Source organism: Balaenoptera musculus, chromosome 2 (assembly GCF_009873245.2).
Source record: "Balaenoptera musculus isolate JJ_BM4_2016_0621 chromosome 2, mBalMus1.pri.v3, whole genome shotgun sequence".
NCBI lineage: Eukaryota > Metazoa > Chordata > Mammalia > Artiodactyla > Balaenopteridae > Balaenoptera > Balaenoptera musculus.
Genome location: NC_045786.1, coordinates 114,507,607 through 114,531,285, shown reverse-complemented (window position 1 = coordinate 114,531,285; position 23,679 = coordinate 114,507,607). Strand labels below are relative to the sequence as shown.

Sequence of the window (23,679 nt, the reverse complement as noted above, 5' to 3'; positions counted from 1 at the left end):
TCCATAGTGGCTGTATCAATTTACATTCCCATTACATTCCCATGGGTTCCCTTTTCTCCACAACCTCTCCAGCATTTATTGTTTGTAGATTTTTTGATGATGGCCATTCTGACCGGTGTGAGGTGATACCTCATTGTAGTTTTGATTTGCATTTCTCTAATGATTAGTGATGTTGAGCATCCTTTCATGTGTTTCTTGGCAATCTGTATATCTTCTTTGGAGAAATGTCTATTTAGGTCTTCGGCCCATTTTTGGATTGGGTTGTTTGTTTTTTTGATATTGAGCTGCATGAGTTGCTTGTAAATTTTGGAGATTAATCCTTTGTCAGTTGCTTCATTTGCAAATATTTTTTCCCATTCTGAGGGCTGTCTTTCTTTTCATCTTATGTTTTCCTTTGCTGTGCAAAAGCTTTAAGTTTCATTAGGTCCCATTTATTTTTGTTTTTATTTCCATTTCTCTAGAAGGTGGGTCAAAAAGGTGCTGTGATTTATGTCATAGAGTGTTCTGCCTATGTTTTCCTCTAAGAGTTTTATAGTGTCTGGCCTTACATTGAGGTCTTTAATTCATTTTGCATTTATTTTTTTGTATGGTGTTAGGGAGTGTTCTAACTTCATTCTTTTACATGTAGCTGTCCAGTTTTCCCAGCACCACTTATTGAAGAGGCTGTCTTTTCTCCACTGTATATTCTTGCCTCCTTTATCAAAGATAAGGTGACCATATGTGCGTGGGTTTATCTCTGGCTTTCTATCCTGTTCTATTGATCTATATTTCTGTTTTTGTGCCAGTACCATGCAGTCTTGATTACTGTAGCTTTGTAGTATAGTCTGAAGTCCGGGAGCCTGATTCCTCCAGCTCCATTTTTCTTTCTCAACACTGCTTTGGCTATTCGGGGTCTTTTGTGTTTCCATACAAATTGTGAAATTTTTTGTTCTAGTTCTGTGAAAAATGCCATTGGTAGTTTGATAGGGATTGCACTGAATCTGCAGATTGCTTTGGGTAGTAGAGTCATTTTCACAATGTTGATTCTTCCCATCCAAGAACATGGTATATCTCTCTACCTGTTTGTGTAATCTTTAATTCCTTTCATCATGTCTTATAGTTTTCTGCATACAGGTCTTTTGTCTCCTTAGGTAGATTTATTTCTAGGTATTCTATTCTTTTTGTTGCAGTAGTAAATGGGAGTGTTTCCTTAATTTCTCTTTCAAATTTTTCATCATTAGTGTATAGGAATGCAAGAGATTTCTGTGCATTTATTTTGTATCCTGCTACTTTACCAAATTCATTGATTTAGAGCTATAATTTTTAATATACAAGATATAAGCTCACCCCTGAAGTATTAAAATCAATATCAATAATTTTAGGCACTTTTGAAATATACTATTAAGGGGTATTTAACTTATTTTCTGCACAGAGTTTCTACTTTAAATTTTAACAGATACCAACATGAAAATTCTGTGAAATATAACTGCTACCTAACCTTTTTCCAAGATCATTTCCTCTTTAGAATTGGTTATTGTTATGTATGATGGTTTCTCTCTTTTCCTCTGTGAGACAGACTGAAGCAATGGGAAGACTATAAGCCTTGGAATCAGATGGACTAAGGTTCAAGTCACAGTCTTGACACTTAGTACCGACCATGTGCCTTTGGGCAAGTTACTTATTAGCCTCTCCAGGTTTACTTCCTCCCATGTAAGATGTAAATATTAACTAATTTACCAGATTATTTTAAGGATTAGAGACAATGTATAGAAGCACCTGGGATATAACTGGTACTCAGTGAATTATAGCTAATATTAATATTTGATTATTTTTATGAAATTCTTAAATCTTTGATAATGTCAGAAGTCATGAAAACATTTTTGTTCTGTTTAGCTTTTAATTTAAATTCATAGTTCACTGTGAATAGATTTTAAAAGGGAAATAAACAGAAAAGTGAAACAAAAAAGTTTGAAACGAAGGATTGGATGATGAGAAAAATTACCATTGAGATACATATATCTATTAGCATTTATTACATTTTACTTAAATGTGAATCTGAAATAAAAGAAATGGGATGCACAGAATTTGGGTTTTAATCTAATATATATCTATGATAAACCTTCATGTAGACTGTTACAACAGCATTTCCTTTGCTTCCCTGTTAGTTTTTACATAATGTGAATACTATCATTATAATGTGATCTCATGTTACAAAATTGGCCATACTCTACCTGTAAGCATTATTTGACCTGGCACTCATTATAATTTTCATACTCATAGGATTCTACAGCCAAAGATAATAATATAATCAGCATTCTACCTATCAATATTTCTAACTGCTGTATTTCACAGAGATGGGACTTTTTGTTTTTATCTGAAATGACTAGCTATATTCTTGAAGTCCTTTTTCCTTCCAAATTAAAAAAATATATATATAGATAGATACATGTAATACTCCATTATATTAATACTGTTACACCATTTAAGTGTTAAAGACTAACATATTTTATTAATGCCCATTTATATACAGAAAAATGGGATTCCACTGTGCATTATTTCTTGAAAGCAAGTATTATGCTATTTTCTGTTCTTCTGATATATAGAACTGACTCTTGTTCTTTTTAATCATTATATGGTCAGCATCATTTGAGATATGATATATGGTAACAGGTAATTTTTTTTTTACAAGAGAACAATGTAAACATTTTCGATTACAAACAATTTTTATTTTTCCTTGTTAATTAGTTGGGATGTCTTAATATATTTGCTATAACGGTAGATTACATACCTATACTTTTAACATTTACATGTTAACCTGAATAGAAAAACTTAAGTTATACGTTTCAGGGATTCTATGTTCTGATGCTTTGGATAATAACATTAAACTCATCTCGTCTCTACCAAAAATAAAAGAACATTATCTGTAATAAGAAGGGCTTAACAATATTTTCTTTTATTTACAAGTCAGTCTAAATATGGGTGCCCAGGGAAGAATCTATGTTTAAAGAGAAAAAGCAGATTAAACGCTTGCAGAGTCAGTACAGTATGCTAACTAAGCAAATTATGTAACCACTGAATTATATGTAAAATGTAACTAAGATAAATAGATAGATAGATTGATTGATTGATTTATATAAATATAAGACTTAAAGAACTAAGGAGTTCTTCTGACTAAAACCCAATATTGGCCTTATTTCAGTTTAATTGGAAGAGGATCTCAAATTCATCTTCTCCATGAGATATCAGGAACGTGGATTTCTCTTTGTACCAAAGGTTAATAAGAAATGTGTCTGCAAAAGTCAAACAGCATTAAATACCAAAATCTGATTATTATTCTACAGGAGTTGTTCTGTCATTCATAATCTCTCCATGCTCCAAGCTTCCACAGCTAATCTTTAATGGATGACATGCAAGAAAGAAAAATAACTAACATATAGAGCAGAGACTCTAAAGTGAGCATTTAAGAAATAGAAATATAAGGCTTTTGAAGAAATATAAATATTTTAAATATCACAAAATAACATAAAAACTATTTAAATAAATACTCGTGTAAAAATTTACACATCTGTATACTGTAACTAGATTAATAAAAATTAAGAGACATTAAACACTAGACAATGCCCACTGAGACTGTTTCAGAAAAATGAAAGGCTTAATTAAACAAATTATTTTTAAAAGTTATAACCACGTCACTAACGTAAGAGTGATTAAATTAAATGGATTCAGATCAGGTCATACAATACTATCTCTCACTGTCAAACTTAATTTAAATAAAAGAATTTTTGAAGTATTTATGGTTTAATCATTTTATTTAGATGAGAAAAGACATTTACCTAAAGGACAGAGACAATGTTTCAGTTGTGCTTCTCTAAAACATCCCCTAGTATTTGAAGGTCATACATGTCAATTTACAAATCATATTATCCACATATATAATTTAATGAGTTAAAACATAATAGGACCTACTTATCAAATTCCTTTATTTTCTTTTTTGTAGAGATGTAAAATTTTTTTTCATATTTTCAAACTTTCTAAATAAGGTTAATTCTGAAAGTCAAGGAAAACTAAAACCTGTGTGGATAAGATGAAGTAAATAAAATATATTTTTAACAAGGAATACATATCAATTCTTTGTGAAACAAAACCATATATAAGTAGCTATGAGATAGTTATTTATGTTAGTTACACTTTGATATGCCCCCTATTAGATCAAGAAGTCTTGAGAAAACACGATGGTGACATCACCACCTTATCATCATAATTACCATTTATTGAGTGCTTTCTAATGGGTTAAGCACTTCACAAACATTATCTCACTTAAACGTCACCAAACTATAAGGTAGGTTTTAACCAAATCTTAGTGAGGCTGTCACTTACACATGATAAGCAGTAGAAAGATTAGAACAAAGGTCTGAATCCAAAGTCTAAGCATTTAACCACTATCTACTACAATGGTGTATTATGAATGAGAAGTGACTGCAAACAAAAAGACATGTTCGAAATACCAAATCTGTTTTATTTGCTGATGCATATTCAGTGCCTAGCACAGTGCCTAGTACATAAAAACCCCTCAATAAATATTTCTTTAATTTTTAAAGAAGTTAGCATAGTCCCTATTAAGCACCTAATAAAAACAGTATCAATGGTGGTGATGATGATGACGGTGATGTCAAAAAAGTAGGGGAAGGTAAAAAGGTCAACCATTTGAGATTTTATCATGATGTAGGTCACAACGGAGTTTCCAACTCTCATGAGATCACATTATAATGACAGTATTCACATTATGTAAAACTAACAGGGAAGCAAAGGAAATGCTATTGTAACAGTGTACATGAAGGTTTATCATAGGTATATATTAGATTAAAACCCAAATTCTGTGCATCCCATTCCTTTTATTTCAGATTCACATTTAAGTAAAATGTAATAAATGCTAATAAATATATATATCTCAATGGTAATTTTTCTCATCATCCAATCCTTCGTTTCAAACTTTTTTGTTTCACTTTTCTGTTTATTTCCCTTTTAAAATCTATTCACAGTGAACTATGAATTTAAATTAAAAGCTAAACAGAACAAAAATGTTTTCATGACTTCTGACATTATCAAAGATTTAAGAATTTCATAAAGATAAAAATAATCAAATATTAATATTAGCTATAATTCACTGAGTACCAGTTATATCCTAGGTGCTTCTATACATTGTCTCTAATCCTTAAAATAATCTGGTAAATTAGTTAATATTTACATCTTTCATGGGAGGAAGTAAACCTGGAGAGGCTAATAAATAACTTACCCAAAGGCACATGGTCGGTATTAAGTGTCAAGACTGTGACTTGAACCTTAGTCCATCTGATTCGAAGGCTTATAGTCTTCCCATTGCTTCAACCTGTCTCACAAAGTACTGGGAACATTTTGTTTTATGTGGTTTTGATTATACAAGATTCTTATTCTTATAAATTATACAATCAGCTGGGGAGACAAGTTGGACTAACATATACATAAGTTACGTAATAAAGACATAAAAGTAAAAAAGGGAGAAATCTGAAGGACAAGAAAAATGGCACAGGTAAAATGGCAAGATCTGATCAAAGTCATCACATGGATTTCACATGACGTTGGTTTATGTAATCTTTACGTGTTGAACCTATCACAGGAATTATTTTAAGATTAGAGAGCAAGTAACTTTAAAAAAATCACATCTTTTAAAAGTAACATTACTTTTTCTAATACTAAATCACTGCAGAAAACCTGAAAAGGCAGAAAAAATCCTGTTAATTGAAGCATTTATACACCCATTAACACTATCAAAATTTGACTCTCATTTTATATTATATACATGTGTATATAGTTTTAACAGAAATTATAAATACAGCTTCCCCCTACTTCTTTCACTTAACTTTAATTCATAAAATATTTTTCATATCATTAAATATTCTTTAAAAACGTTTTTAAATTACTGCACAATGTCTCATACCATAAAGGTACCTGAATTTATTTAACCATTGCCTTATTATTCGATTGATTCTAATTCTATTGCTATCATAACTAATACTGATATGAATATTCTTATATATATATATATAAATCTTTACATTTAATATACTCAAAGAAAATGGTTATTTCCTTAGAATACCTCATATTTTAATTAACATTTGAAAAACCTATAGACATACATTTTTGTATCCTATTTGCAATTTCCAATGCTGAGATATTTTAGCATGTATTTCTTTTAATGTGGAACATTTTGGCTTTTAAAACATTTTATATTCTGCTTAAGTATACTATAATATTTTTACGTGTATGCACATTTGTAATATACTTTAGCAAATACATTTTTATTTTGAATATAAAAATGAGCAGTGATAGAAACAAATATCCACGCTTGTGTGGATTCTCTGTTCTTTCATATGACTAAATAAAACATTTATCACATGTACTCATACTACCATAATGTTCCTCTTTCTATGAGGGTAGTAACATACTTTTTTTTGTTATTGTGTTTAGCTTTTTGATTACACTTACTATTGATCACGTAGGAGATAAGCTTTTTCAAGATTAGCTTTCTTTTTTAAGATAAACTTTTAAAAAATTCATGTATAATGAGAAAATATGAAAAAGTTCAAGAGTTACCAAGAGTCAGTTGATAAATTTCCTGTAGTTTCAAACCAATGGATTTCTTAAACAATTCAGTTTTTTTCTTTTGACATATTATAATAATAATTCTCTCTAAGGTTAAAATTAAAATATCTTAAAGTTTTTAATAAGATAGAACTAAAACATTAAAAAGTAAAGATACATTTTGAAAATTTATACTTTAAAAAACTTAGGGGATTTAAATTTTGAGTCATTTTTTTCTTTTTTTAAAATTTATTTATTTTTGGCTGCATTGAGTCTTTGTTGCTGTGCACAGGCTTTCTCTAGCTGCGGCGAGTGGGGGCTACTCTTCATTGCGGTGTGCAGGCTTCTCACTGTGGTGGCTTCTCTTGTTGTGAAGCACAGGCTCTAGGCATGCGGGCTTCAGTAGCTGTGGCACATGGGCTCAGCAGTTGTGGCTCACGGGCTCTAGAGCGCAGGCTCAGTAGTTGTGGCGCATGGGCCTAGTTGCTCCGTGGCATGTAGGATCTTCCCGGACCAGGACTCGAACCCGTGTCCCCTGCATTGGCAGGTGGATTCTTAACCATTGCACCACCAGGGAAGTCCTTGAGTCATTTTTATAACTAAATGGTTGGACATGTTTCTTTAGGATTGCTTAGCTCCAGAGAAACTATATAGCACTGCTATTTTCATCAACTTAGGAAGCTATAAAAATATCCTCAGCATCTTTCAAACATTCAACATTTATTAAAATAGTATTTTGTCATTAATGAGAAGAATTTGATGTTAACAAGAATCATAAAGCAATCAAATTCTTTCCATTTTATGCATGTGTGATTCATACTGTTTAGTAATAGGGAACCCTTAAATACATACTAATAAATAAATATGTAAAGTATATGATTAGCTATATTACACAAAAGTTTAAAGAGTAAATATTAATGCTTAATGAATTTTCTCCTCCAAGAGATAAATGAGCTACCCAGATATATGAATTCATGATTTACAATAAATCACAATGGCCTAAATCTTATTAAATTACATCTGTTAAGACACATACAAAGTTAAATTATAATGCAAACACCTTAAAACAAATGTATTTCTTGTAATACCATTCCAGCAATTAGTATACATATTTGATTATAAAAAGCCAAGAAACTTCTAAATTGTTCTTAATTTATATTTGAATTATTCATTTTTAACATACTGTTAATTTTCCTTAAAATATATTACTCTCATATTTCCCCACTAAAAAAGAAACAAAAATTTCATAGTTGTTTAACATAATAGAAAAACAACCATCTGGTATTTGGCTGGAGTATTTATTTATGATCATCTTAGTTATATTTTCATGGTGATGTTCTACTTTGCACGGTAATATTTTGAAGACAGACAGTATCTGTTAATCATGTCTCCGACCTAAAACACCAGAATTCTTTCAAAATATTCTTTCAAAATATGCAACCAGGTTAAGTGGTTTATTTTTTTTTTTAATTTTTTATGTATGTATGGCTGCTTTGGGTCTTCCTTGCTGCATGTGGGCTTTCTCTGGTTGTGGCGAGTGGGGGCTACTCTTCATTGGTGTGCATGGGCTTCTCATTGCAGTGGCTTCTCTTGTTGAGGAGCACAGGCTTCAGTGGTTGTGACACGCGGGCTTCAGTAGTTGTGGCTCGCGGGCTCAGTAGTTGTGGCTCGCAGGCTCTAGAGCGCAGGCTCAGTAGTTGTGGTGCACGGGCTTAGTTGCTCCGAGGCATGTGGGATCCTCCTGGACCAGGGCTTGAACCAGTGTCCTCTGCGTTGGCAGACGGATTTTTAACCACTGCGCCACCAGCGAAGTCCCAGGTTAAGTGATTTATAAAGTATGATTATAACTTCAAACTAATCACAAAATACAATTACTTTTTAAAAGCATTCCAATTGATATAAAAATGTTAAAATAAGGGATCTATAAAATGCCTCTGAGTGCTAATTTCTACTATTCTATGAAATGTCTCTTTTCTTAACACACTAAAACAGTGTGAGGAAGAGAGTCACAGGGATAATATATAAAATGTAGAGAGAGAGAGAGAGACAGAGTCCATCAGAGACAACTGAGAATCACCTGATCATATCTATAACACATCACAGATACATTTTAAAAATTTTCTCCTTGCCATGACCTGTGAATGAAGATAGACTCCAAAACATATTTCAGGCATTCATTTATAATCTTAAACTCTGGCAACCTTTTACCAGAAAACATTATCTTCAGGGAAAGATCTTTTCAGGGCAAACATTATCTTCATCATCACCCACGTCATCAGATGAAAATTAATAAACTGCACAAAACAGATTTTTGAATCAAATGTAGGTTTTCACTGGCAATGAATATATGACTATCTTCATACAAAGGAGAAGTATTTCCTCTCAACAAGCTAAAACAATAAGTGGTATGTGAACTGCTGGTTGAAAGGTAGAGGCACTGGTAATCATTATTTCCCCTTGTTTGTTCAGGCCCTTCCAACAAAACAAACAACCTTTTTGTGATTGGATTGACATGGTGTTAACAATGCATTTAATGCCCAAATCAGTATGAATACAGGTAAAGCTCTCACTAATACCAGTACCAGGATGTTAAAACCACCTATTTTCTAAGCAGCCAAAAAAAAAAAGAAAGAAGGAAGACAGAGCTTTCCCTCCTTTGACAAATAAGCTAGTATGCTACTATTCACCAAGCACATCAGATAATAACCTTGTGTATGACTTTGAATGCCATATGTTAATACTGATCTACTATACCTGCTGTTTTTTCAGCAATTTGAGCTTCTGTTGCTTTTTCTTGGAGTTCCAGTTTAAGCTTTAGTTTTCTCTGTTCTTTATCTTCTTTAGTCAGTTTTTCTTGAAGCTAAAACACATTGAAAAAAACATAGATTCTTACTAATAAATTTCTTGCACAAATATACTTAATCCCGAAGATAATTTTTGCTTTTCTCTAGACCCTTATAGAATAACTGTATTAACTTACTGAATACATAGCTCCAGGGGAAAAAAAAATTTAAGGTTTTAAGATATTTTATAAAATAATAATTACCTGAAATGACATAGAAATTATAAAAACATTTTAGTATACACTTAATTTATGTGTGTGTATAGGCAAATGAAATTAAAGAAGGAACAACATTATTATTAAAAATAACTACTGCAGCAAAAAGCAATCTGATCCATTCTTTTGTCTTAAAGCAAAAGACTTGGAAGGGACTATCATAATAAAATAATGGGTAGTACAAATTATAGCTTCTTAGTAATTCTAATATTTTGAAACAAAATTAATTAAGATAATAATCTTAATATTTGATACAAATCTCCCTTTGAGAATGCTATGCCATCATATTCCATTTAAATTGGCATTGGCACCTGGCTCATAATTGGCATGTAATAAACAGCTGGTAAATGAAAATACAGAAAATATCTCAGGCTTTCATACAGGATCCCTCCAAATGTTTTCTTTTTAATTTCTCCCTCCGTTTATGTCATTTGTGCTGTTTTCCGTCAGACATGATCAACATTCTTAACATCATGCTTCAGTTTGATTAGGTCAAACAACTAGAATATTAGAATCAGAAAAGTATGTAGAGGTTAAAAAAAAGAAAAAGAAGGCAAGCATAGAAAGTGAATATTATTTAATAACATTATTTAAAGCTCAAAGGAATGTAACTAGAAAAAGAGTCAGAAAAGATAAAACATGACATGACAAATTGGATTGGACAAAATGTAGCCGTATAAGATAACACAAGGTAAATGACAATATTTCCAAGCCTTGCTACTTTAAAGTTTACACATATTATTGAGGTGAAATACAGGGCACAGATACTACTAAAAAAAAGAAAAAAAAGTTAAGAAAGTAACATGAAATCAATGAAGTAAAATTTGAATTTTTTAGGTACCACACATCTATGAAAAAGGAAGTGATATTGCAAGCCACCAAGGCAGGAAACCAAAGAAATTGCTTTTCACAGCTCATGTCTCAACTCAATCACACTGTGAATGGCATGGTATGGCAACAGCATAAAGCTACTGTTAAAGGATTAAAGTACACAATAAAACTGAATTATGAGTGACAAAGCAAACTTGGAAGGTCAACAGCTAAAAGTATACTGTACAATCATCAGACTTTCTATATTGTACCTTTTTATTGCTTGCTTTGAGAATGTCCAGTTCTTTGAGAAGCAATGCTATTGTCTCCTCTTCATTTAAGTCTGAAGTAACTTGACAAGGAATCATACATTTGTAATGTAAATCATTATTTCTATGTTCCATAATGCTGTAATAAAGAAAACTATTAAAACAATATACATATAATTTCAACTATAGAGGATCTATACATTTTACACTTCAAATGGGGGAAACATTTAATTTTAACAGTAAGTATGTAAAGTTACTTAGTTTAAATTTTTTCTTGTTATGCACTGTTAAGAAAATACTATGGATGAAAAAGACTAAACATTGCAATTTCACAGAGGTGCTAATATACAATATATCACAGCAGTGCTAATATATCAATTTCACAGGGAGAGCTAAATCTGTGAAAAGCATTTAGTAATGTCTAGAGATTCATGGTTCAGTATACTTAAAGATCGCAGTTTTTAAGGGCTTGTGAATATTAACTCAATTTGTACTTCTTGTCAGGACTCTAGATACATTTCTTACTTTTCTGAAAATGGTAACAATAAATATTCTTTCATTATAATTGACAGAATATCATATTTTCATTATTAAATTCGTAACATTAAAAATGAAAACCTATTCCTGTAACATTTAAGCAAAAAAAAATTTGTACAATGTGTATGCTATTTGAGAACAATATTAACTTGTTAGCAAGTACTATAAAGGAAGGGAAGGGAAAAGAGATGACTTTAGCCTAATCTCTATTATTTACTTTTCCCATGTGGTTATAAAGTTTATCACCTCTTCATTCATCCCTACTCCCCAAAAATGTACTCCAAACTGCACTTTGATAAGAATATAACTGATTGCGAAGAAAGTGGAACATATTAATATATCTACTTCATTATATATTAATATTCATTAATATAGCTATTTCATAATTTTTAAGTAAATAGAAATAGCTATTCCTATGTAAAACTCCGTTAAAAAGTATTCCATAAAATATGATTTTTGTCTGGACTGAAAACATAATATTTATATTTCAATATAATTATAAATTATATTAGTTTGAGAATGTTTAAATTTAGCAGTATTTTCATAGTACATGACTAATTATCAAAGTGCTTTTCTCCCATAGGTAAAAGTCACAGGTGTCAAAATTCAAATCCCTTCATGAAATAGGTAGCTACATAAAGTGAATGGGTAGAAACTACAGAATGCAAAATAATAAGGAAGGTAAATGGGAGAGTAGACAACCCTTCTAAAAGCATTCAAATTCATTTAAATGAAGAAGAGTGCTGACCAAAATCAAATCATATCTTTGGGCTTATTTTGTCTTGGAGCTGCCAGGTTATGGCTCTGATGAATAATATCCCATTTAATATCAACTTAATAGCTATTTCCAGATCCTTAATGAAAGGTCACTTAAAATAATATTCAACAAAAAAATATAAAACCTCATGACCTTCATTCAAACTCACCTTGTGCTTTTTCACTCAGTGATTTAGATACATTATATCAATGTAATGAAAATAGTAGAAAACTCTAGTATTAGATTCCTCAAATTCTAATAAGTTAATGATATGTCAAATTTAGGCCACATCAAAAAGAAGAAAGGGAGGGACAGAGAGAGGGAGGAAGGAAGGAAGAGTTCTCCCAATTCTTACTTTCTAAATCTAAGGCTGCTAGCACTCACTTGGACTTTTCTGTAGTGCAGTAAGCTGTCTCATCACCTAGATGAGGACTGATGACTTGAAAATTCCTTGATCTCTGCTCTGGCAATTCTATGCCCTCATAAGTAGCTTCATTAACTAATTCATTGGATTTCTGATGCATGCTTCCCTTAGAATTCACAGGCAGTTGATCATCTAGCTGTGTGCTTTTATTTCTCCCCGTGGTCTCTTGTTCAAGATAACCATGGGTTACGTCTGCATTTAAAACAAAACAAAAACATGAGATATGAAACACCATCATTACATATTAAATCAATCAAATGAATATTTTTGTGGAAATAAGAGCTCTCACAGCTTTAAACATGCACTTACTAACCTTACTCCTATTGTTATCAGATAAACATGTACAGGGTGATTTTGCCACAAATATTTCCATTTCCACAGTCAGTGGGCATTTAGGACAGTGGTTTACAACCTTAAGTGCACATCAGCTGAGGATTTTTTAAAAATCCTCAAGCTCAGGCCACATCTTCTACTAATTAAATCAAAATCTCTGGGAGTGATCACATGATTCCAGTATACAATCAAGGGTGGGAACCACTGACTTAGAGGTTATTATTTTCTACATTAACTTTTCTTTCCTAGATTTTGAAAAATAGGATGCAATAAGTTAACTGATTACAGTGAAATGATAATGTGCATGGAATTTGGGTATTGGCCTGAGTTAAAATTCTGGCTTTGCCAAGCACATAACTTTGGGGAAATTACTTTACCCTTCCATACCTCAGATTCTGGTTTGCAAAATGGACACTTAATAGTACTTACTTGAGTTGTTGTAAGGATTAACTGAATTAAGAATTAATGAATGCAAAGTGCCTGGCCTAGTGTTTGGCACATCAATCAATGTTAGCTATTATTTTTGTAATCATCATCATATAAAAATGGAAATAATACAAGGAGAATTATTTTTAACTTCCATTTTATCAGATATGTATTATACATTAGAGAATATTTTGTAATGCCTGGCTATCTCATAAATATTAGTTATTTTAAGCTGTAACTAGTAAATAATAGCTATTTCAAAGGAAGAGTGTATATCTGATGTTATAGTGAAATTCTGGGGAGAAAATGACACACAAGCAAGTGCACAAACAAACTCTTTTAACCAGTAAATCAGATCAACAGGCACAAATACTGATTGTAACTAGGACTTTATTATTTCCAACAGAAATAATTCTTCAACTTTTAAAAGCAGGTGAATCTCACCTACTTGTTGATGATGCCTTCTTTAACTTGCCGAACTTAAAATCCCTTTGAGGCAGAAGAAGAGTAGTTTTAGAATAAAAACAAATGGGAAACATAAATAAGGTACTCATTCTTTAAGAAGAAATTCTTTGCTTACATATATGCTGAAATTAGGTAGAGCCAGTCATAAACTCCAAGTCCTGGATATTATCTTATTGGTGGCTGAATGCTAGATCAGAAACCATTCGTTTTTGGTCAATTACTCTCTATTTCCCCGTGTTTGTGGGAATAAACTGGGAGAAAGTGCTATCATAATTACATACTGTGATATATCTATGAAATTTCATTATATTTTGTTTTAAACTTTAACAAATATGGTATCTGAAGATTATTTGTTGGTTCTTGACATTTCAAAACACTTAATTTGCTTTAGATGTTCATCATGCTACTTTTCTAGAATAGGCTGGTATTAGTACCCCCAAATCTGAATGAGGTATTATAAAATTTTATAAATGGACACTAAGCAATACCACTATCATTAACAGGCCATGCTTTTTTTAACACTAACATATAACTTTATAGGCAATTCAAAGAAAGAAAATTATAAATAGTTATGGAAAACAGTATCAAAATAACAAAAATTGTCTCCAGGGGCATATCAGAAGGTAACTATTAGGCTCTATGCTATTCTCCAGATTATGAGGTACAAAGATTCTTCAGAAGGTAAAAGGATAAGCCAAGGAGCATTGCCAGCTAGAAAAAGCCCCTAGTTCCCCATGACAACACCTTATCAATTGCTTCAGAATCTTAAGTCTTGACCCTGTGACCTGTTTTTGAGACCAAACTTACCATTATCTGCAACTTGTCCCATGTTTTCACCTCTGTATTTCTGGGTCTAGTGCAGCATCTCTCTTCTTTCAGTTTTTTATTTCTAACCTGTGAGTGCTTACTTTACCCCATCCCTGATATCTATATTGCTATTTGGTTACTAGATTTATAGCTCTCTTTCTCACTTCAGCTTACCTAATGTCAAATTTCATGATCCCTGAACTCTTGGTAAATCACTGCCTTTTAACCTGTGACTGTACTATATTCTCCAAACTGAGAGCAGACATGGAACCTTCTCAATAACAGGGCTCTTTACTGATCCCTCCTGGATCCTACTAATTATAACCCCCTGAAGTATTATCAAAATAAACTCATCAAGTTCTAACACACTTCTGGATTTTAATTTTAAATGTTTAATATTTTTGAAGAATTCATACTGTATGATTTGGCTCTGTTTCTGGATGTTTCTATCCTTGCTCTGTAGCAAAAGCTTTTAGATTCCTAACTGAAACTGTTCACCAGATATTTGGAACCTGCTCTACAACTATCCATACTCTTCCACTGAGAATTTAATTTTACTTTAGAGTAAACAGAGCTGATTTATAAAATTTTCCTTCCAGTCTTTTTTTTTTTTTTTTGTACCAACTGTTTTAGCAAATATTGCTTAAATCCTCTGAATGCTCTCAATACTTTTCTACTCTGCCATATTGCATTACCTGATATCAGAATTTGATCATTTGTATAGAAAGTTTGATGCCCTCAATTTATTTATTTATTCATTAATTTAATAATAATCCATGGAAATGCTGCAGTGTGATATATCCTGTGATAAGTACTGGGAAAACAAAGATGGGTAAGAAACAGATTCTTCCCTCAAGGACTCTACAGTAAGAGAAGGAAGACAAACTGATCTAGTAATTTGAATACAATGTACTAAGGAGTATGCTAGGGCTACAGAGACCACAAAAAAAAACATGCTAGACATCCTGATGCTCTACTGGAAGACTCGGAGAAGATTTCACAAAGGCATTTGTTCCAAAACAGGACAAGTAGAAATATGCAAAGTAATGAACTGTCAAAGAGTTTGAGCTTGGTGAAGTAAAGAGAAAGTTGACAGACTATAAGAATAAGAGAACAGGAAGAATGAGTACAGAAGAGAAGAAATAGCTTTAGGAAAAACACAAAGACATTTGTTGTTCTGAAAGGACAAGGTGCTATAGTTGAGTGAAAACTTGTAAAATGAGTAACACTGTAAAGACAAATTCCAAGATGTGGTAGATCTGGGAATGTGTTGATTAAATAGACTGATGATGAAGGTACTTGGAGAGGAGGAAGTCAAGGTATCAGGGTACAGGGAGTGCCATCTTTCAAGAAACTGAAGTCATTCAGAAAAATGGCAAGAAATGGAGAGGAGAAATGAAAGACAAATGCAAAAGACTTCACTGACTGCATAAACATGCTAAAGAAGACAGAGCCAGATGAGAAAGCTAACTGATGTTAGTTAACAGTCATTTCTTTCTACCTGTTTACTTTGAAATAATTCCAGTCTTATAAAAAAGTTGCAAAAATAGTACAATGAATACACCCTTCATCCAGATTCCTCAATGTTAACATTTTACCACGCTTGCTTTATTATTTATTCTATGTCTGTCTACCTACACATACATAATTTTTTCTGAAACATTTGAGAGTAAGTTGCTGGCATGATACACTTCGACTTTTCAAGTCAAATTTTAAGATACTGCTGTATCATACTTCATTTTACCAAATTTTCTTTATCTTATTCACAGCTCAACTTAAATTCAGAGAATACGATAGTATTTAGTTACTCTAACTCAGTCTTCAATTATTTTTCCTAAACTCTCCAGCCCCAGAAGAAGGACTTCTATCAAGTGATAACAGGATGATGCCACTAAAAGCTTTAGTTGAGATGCTGTATTACCCCATCACTTGAAAGAAAATTGCATTAGAAATATACCAATAAAATGCAACAAAAAGTGAAGTTATAGGTCTGTTTCATACACTATTCGAATAGAAAGATAAGATAGATGTTTTAAAGAACAATTCACTTCTGATTCAAATTCATCTCTAGGCAGATGAAAGTTTAAACTAAAACTATTCTATTGATTGCTCTCTATCTCTCTCATATGGTTTGAAATGGAAACTCTATAACTTTCTTTAGTAATTTGCTTCAGTGTTGAATCAATGTCATTGTTAATTGTTCCATCATTATGACTAACAGAATTAATACTATTTAAATTCATTTCTCCATAGGAACTTATAGAATAAGTTATTAATCTCTTCTTCATAATTCATAAGTCTATGAAATCGAACTTTCTTTTCTCAAATAACAGGAAATTTTTTATGACAACTGTCAATCCCTTTATTTATTTGCTCTTCTGCAGGCACACTGCACTATTTGGACATAAGAATTTTAACCACTTCAAACCAAATATATTCCCCAATTTTTGCTATTATTATTTAATGCTATCACTGCCATGTAAACCTATCCTGTGACCATTTGAAAATGATGTTATGGAAGATTATTACTCACTATTCCTCAAATGCCACCTACTGCTATTGTTAGAGACAGTTTATTCATCTGGGCAAAGTGGGTAAATTTAGTAAAGACTTTTTAGAATCCTAATACTTAATACATGTGCCTAGGCCAGCTGTATTATATGCTTTGAAGACCCTGTATCTCCCTAGTGACTTTCATACTGTTTCCAATGGATCATTTTCATGATCTAACAAATTCTCCCTTTACTCCTGGAGGTATTACTATTGTCAACTATCCCAATGTTAGCGTTGCTACTAAATTCTCAGTTCCTTAGTCTAGAAAATTAACAGCATTATACTATTTCCTAACTAGTAAAGAAAACTTCAGGATCCCTTTTGAGTTCAATTCTCCAGACAATTATACATTAATGTCAGTTAAATTGATTGAATTGAATTAATTGAATATACTCAGTTAAATTGATGCTACCCAAGAAATCATAAATCATGGCCAAAAATAACTGTTACTTCACAACTACTATATAGAAGTGAGGAGGTGGCTAGAATCAAATAGGGATTCTTAGAGGCTGGGGAATTTTGTTCTGTCTGGCTTTGTAAATAGTTTGTGACAACTGGTATCTGTGTAAATGGATGTGATGGTCCCCTGGGGGGTCAATACTGTTTACAGAGCTGTTTCTTCAGAGTGGTTGAGCTAGAATTGTCTCTAGGGATCCTACAGGGGTTACTCAGAATAGCAACATCTCCGGTACCTGAGAGCTCAGTGGCAGAAAAGAGAAAGAGGAATGGAGGTGCTATAGGCAGGTACATTCGAATAAATGGATCTCTCTCCTTCAGATGCAGGTGCTACTCAGGGGTACTTGTATCTAAAACGAACCATAAAGGAAGCAATTTGTTAATGTGCTCTCTGACACTTGCTAACATAATTGGTCACCACTTCTTTACACTCTATCTTTTCTTTTTTTGGAAAGGTTATTACTTATATCGTAGCATCTGATTTTATAAATAGAAAAAGAACAAAAACCTCACGTTTATTGCTTCTTTTGTATATTGTCTATCACTACATTATGTAAAAACACCAAAATGATATGATACTTTTTGCTATTAAATAAGTGTAAATTTGATTTCATGATGGAAGTACTATAGTAGTCCCATATTTTAAACAAATGTCTTTTTTTCAATGGTTAAGAATTTTTCTAAGCAAACATTAGTTTCAACACAGTATCAGCTAGTTGCTCCTAACCAATTCCTTAACTGAGTTACACGTAGATTATCTATCTGTATGTGTGTATAAATATTCTTTATTCCCTTTACTAAATATTTCCGACTATTTGCTTCCTTTATGTGTGTGTGGTGGTTAGTTTTCCACATAGATGCATATATGGGTTTTTCTATCCCCAAACATAAAAGAAGGACATCAGAAACTTTTGCCATATCATAGTGGTTCCACTTAATATGAGTGAGTACAAGAGCAAAGTTTAGACCTTCCAAGTAGAATACTGGTGTATTTAGAGTTTCCAAGCAGAACCACAGTGCATGGGCTCTGAAGACTGACTGCAGAGTTTGAATTCTGGCTCTACCACACAGCTGTATGACCTTTACCAAATTACTAAACCTCTCATCAATTTCCCTATCAGTAAAAAGCACATAATAAAAGCACCTACCTCAAAAGGTTATTATGAGCATTAAATTATTTAAATTGTATAATCTCTTGGAAAAGTGTCAGTACAGAATACACACTCAATAAATGTTAGCTATTATTATTTGCAAGAATCTACTTAGCTAAAAGTAAAAGATTTTCTTACTAAAATGTAATAAGAATAAATAAAATATAGTAAGAAAAAGTTTTCTTATTAAAATAGCAGAAGACATGAACATGGAAAATAAATAAAATGTTACTTCGTTCAATGAAAAACATACAAAAAAGAGAAAATACTTAAGGTTAAAACTTGTAGTTAATACATAATGGTTTAATAAAGTTTGTATAAGATTATAAAACTAATAAATTACAAAAGTAACAGAACTTCAAAATTCAGAAATCCTGACACTAATCTAAAGAAAGATCCTGAAAGAAAATTCAATCTCACAGAAAGAAAATTAAGAGTATATTTCTGTAAACTCAATCCCATGGCAGGAAAATAAGAAATTTAAATAACGTGTTTCTGTAACATAATTTGAACACTACCATATTGGCACATGATATTAGATATGATTAGGATCATAGCTAGTAGACCACAGGTACTTATCCTACAGAAATTCTAATTTAGGAGTCACAAGAAATTAGGTAACTTTTGGATCCTTGGCTTAAAATATGCAAACTTGTTACCTGGATACTGTATACTCTCTCAGGGGGTTTTCAATTTATTTTTCGGCTTGACCAGCCATAAGAAGAAGAAGAAAAAAAGTACTATAACTTTCATTTTCATTGTTCTGTATTCTCATTGCTCACATTTCAAGCATCCAAAACTACAAATAGCCATTGGCTGTTACGTTGAAAAGCACAGATACAGAGTTTTATGTGATTCTGATAAGGTGTATTATATATATTGAAGGAAAGTCAAAAACATGTGATGAGGGAGAGCCTGGATATAGCTATAAGATTTTGAAATAAGGCTTGATAAAGGTTTGTTAACCTGGAAAATCATGAAACCTGTGAATGTCAATAATTTATTCATTTGGACATGAATTCAAAATAAACTATATCCTTTACATTCCCATACATGGTTGTATCTCTAAATAAACATGTCAAAAAGAACTGGTAAGGTTATTTCATCTGTGATTAAGACAATTCAAAGGCTTAGTGTACCATGTTACAAATTATCCATTGACTAGTCATAGAAATCACTTTACTGAAATTTTGTTATTTGTTTTATTATTAAAAAACTAAAGTGGTGGTACTACACCAAATTTTTATAAGTTTTTGTTTGTTTCAAGTCTGAAATAGTCATGAACACATCAATATTCATTCAACACACTTCTGTGCAAGAACTGTTCTATTGTAACGTTTCAGCTTCTAAATTTTAACATCTTTCATCAAATGAAGGCCATGAACACAGTATAATAGTGTAATTGCCTAAACCTTACACTGCCTAACTTATGAACATATTGCATAAATTAAAGCTTTGTAAAAATTCTTTCACCCTATTTAAACCATTGCAAATATCATTTAAGCTAAAATGATTGTGAAAACTATCCTAAAATTAGATTAACTAGCACAACAGTACTCTTTATTCTCTTTTTTCCCCAGTGATATGAACTATTTGGCTACTTACTATATATTTCTAACCTTTTCAATTTTCCTGTTATAAGAATAATTTATATAAAGTAATTAAAAATATGAATCAACTAGGTAAGTCTTAAATTTCTACCACTGCAAGTAAAACAGGTTTCATAATTATATATTTTTTTGTTTACTAAGTATGAACACATACTAATTATCTATGAATTCAACAATTCCATAAACCATTTATGGAAGGTAACTTTTCCAATAACAATTGTAAAGAGAGAAAAAAAACTATTTCTTTATATGTGCCTTTCATTTTATTTAAGAACATTTTTAGATTTGGAAAACAAAACAGAAGAATCACCAGTCAGATACCAAGTGGAAATCACTGAAACACAATGTTAGTTCTAATGGATGGATGATTGTATTTGGTCTTTTGAAACTTTGAAGTATAGGTAAGTCTTGATCACACAAATTAATAAATCCTAAAGCTGGAGTTAACAATAACCATTACACCCAAATTCTGCAGCTTAGCCCAGCCAATTTTTCAAAAGGTCAGGTTGTGAACTGGAGAAGATCAGGGAGGTCCACCGCATAGCTTTGTTGCCAGGCATCTCTCGTCTGGATTGTTGCAGGCATTTATTAGTATTCGTCAGCAGACTCAACAGAGCAAACAAGAAATTCAAGCACGAATAATAAAATGAAATGCTGCTATATAACCCTTTGTCATTCAGCAAATATGGGACTTTTTAGCTACATTGTTCCTAAACCTGGGTTACTACTTTAATTTTTCTCCCCAGTGCTGACTGAATGAGTATGCATGTGTGTTAAATGCAGAGCTCCCCTAACAACTGCAGGACTGCCATTTAATCTGTTGGTAGATGGACCATTTCCTGTGGGAACCCTAGCTATGATTTCCAGATCCACCAAATAAATCTCAGATTAAGATTCCAAATGAAACCTGCCTTTGGCAGATAAAAAATGTCAAGATGGATATAAACAGTAAAATTATAAATTATCTAGGTGTTGCATGACAAACCAATGTTCAATTTTTTTTTGTTGACATGTGCCTAGATATCAAAACTATATGAGACATTCATCAAATGTCACACTTTCATAATATTGGAGGCATCATTAAAACTGTTTGACTAAGGACCTCAAAGTGTTTAAGCAGTAGCTCAAAAGTATATTTGTGCAAAGTAGAAGAATAAATTTACATATCAGCAGCAGCTCATAAGGGATGGGTAAATATTCTGTTTATCTCTCATTGTAATTCAGGTTACTTTAAATACAAGGTTTTAGGAAATCATTATAGTCTATATGGCATCATTACATAACTTTCTATGCAAATGATGTATGTTTTATTCAAATTCACCATTTGTTTTGGGGGGAGGGAACAAAAGGAAAAGGAAGGGACTCTCATTTTGTTAATCAGCTGTGACTATTATACTAGTGCCTTGTTAGTTGCACCATAGCATCATCAGCTCCTTGTTAGTAGCATTTTTTAACTTTTAAAAGCAGCATTGAAAACCTGAGACAAAAAAAGCCTAAGTAAAAAAAAGAAAAAATTATAATGTTTTCGTTTCAAGTGACTCTGGGGAGAGGCAGAGATCTTTAAAAAAGAAAAAGATAATGAAAGACCAATATAGAACCTATTAGAGACCAATGGCCTATTAAAAATGCAGAGGAAGCCTCTGATGCTAGTCTCTACTGCATTCTCAGGAGATCAAGGACTTCCTTTTTAATGAAAATTTTTGTTTTGTCTTTGCTCTTCTTACCTGGACTAATGCAGCACTATCCTGGTGTTAAAATATACTGATTGATTATAAAATATAGGCAATCAAGGTTTCTGAAAGGAAAAAATCAGATTTGCTGAACTGAAATCATTATTTCTTTTTAACTTTGAACTCTTAAAAGCAATTGAATAAAAGGTTTCAGTGACTCCAAATTCTGCAACATTTGGTTTCTTGATGAAGATTCAGAATTCATCTAATCTACTTAAAATGGGAATTTTTTCAAATTGTAAATTCTCTACACTTATTTTAATCTGTGGAAAGGATACAGAATATTATACATTCCATATTCCAAATGTTAGAATTTATATACAAGCCTGAATCCTTCAGGACGATGTATTTGTCCTGCTTTTCCTATCATATTTCCTCCAATGTGTGTTGCTGGTTCAAGGAAGCTAAGGCTAAATAAACCCTACCCATCCTAATCTGTTAGGGATCAACATTAACCTGAAAATTCTGAACAGAAGGGGTAAAACTTTAAAAAACAGGATATTAATTAAGGAAGGAAATAAGGTATTTTGTGCTTAACTTTGATTATATTTCTATATTAAAATGCTCAAAATCAAAGAATGTTACTATGTTTTAGAGTACATCAAATTACCTTAAGTACAGCCAGTGAAACTATTAAAAAGGATATGATTTTTAATTTAAAAAATATTTAATTAGCAAAAACTAACATATTCAGTAACTATACAAGTATAATTTTATCATTGTGAACTGATCACTTTTAACTTTTCATCCACTAGCACCCTGATTTTAAAGTACCAAAAAGTTTCAATATGTGAAGACAAAAATCACCCAAAAAATAAAGTCCAAATAGAATTTTCTAAAATAATTACTTTTACCTTACATCTTGTCAGCACAATTATTCCATTTGACAAAAATTATCACTTTTACCCAAAGGCTACCGATTAGAATATTTTTAATTCAATCATTCATTCAGACTATGAAATAATCTATGTAACCAATTTCAAAATTTTATAGCCTGATTTGTTCTAAATTTGTTTTTCATTCCCCAAGAAAAAACAAAAAACAGAAAAGGCAAAACACAAAGAAAATTTGTATCCGAAACTTCTTCCCAAAATATAATAATGTCTTACACGATAGGTTGTTTTGATTAAAACACACTTACATACATGTACTAAAACCCCAAATTTTTAACTACCAGATTTATTTATAACCAAAAATAGTGAGTAAATGTAGTCACATCAGTCCTATTCTACAAACAGCCAGACAGCCTGAATCAACTGTGTAAATGGTCATAAATTCAGTCTATACACCACTGTATACTGATTCAGATCTACAAAATCAACAAAATGCCAATGCACACTCAGGACTTTACAGTAATTACGCTAAAGGTGACAAATGCAGCTACTATGGAGACCATAATAATCATCTTAAATATGATACACTGAAATTTGAATTTCTAGAAAATTTAAGATTCAATAATATTATATTGAGATTTGTGTCGTAACTATGTGGTCCAGGAAGTGCTCTGGCATGAAAGGGCCATAACCAGAAATGGATGAGGACTTTTATCAAAGAGCTCAGAAACTTAAGAATGGAGAACTTACAACAAAGCAAAAAACTTTTGAAAAATTCAAGTAACTTTTCTATTTCAAAAAAATATATTTATATTTTCATGGCCACAAACAAATTTAAAAGAGCTTATTAAAAGTAGAATTGA

General features: G+C 31.8%; 1 protein-coding gene across 3 annotated transcripts in view; it reads right to left on the bottom strand.

Annotated features, from left to right (window-relative positions):
- Positions 1–23,679, bottom strand: part of MIPOL1 (mirror-image polydactyly 1) — a 254,128-nt gene that overhangs the window by 220,259 nt on the left and 10,190 nt on the right. For 2 of the 3 annotated variants that reach the window (XM_036843183.1, XM_036843186.1), the window contains exons 3-5: positions 12,413–12,644; positions 10,738–10,888; positions 9,352–9,457 (exon numbers count right to left, since the gene is read on the bottom strand). In XM_036843183.1, coding sequence (XP_036699078.1) covers positions 9,352–9,457; positions 10,738–10,888; positions 12,413–12,644 — 489 coding nt within the window. The remainder of the gene's footprint in view (positions 1–9,351; positions 9,458–10,737; positions 10,889–12,412; positions 12,645–23,679) is intronic. The other variant, XM_036843185.1, reaches the window with a different exon arrangement.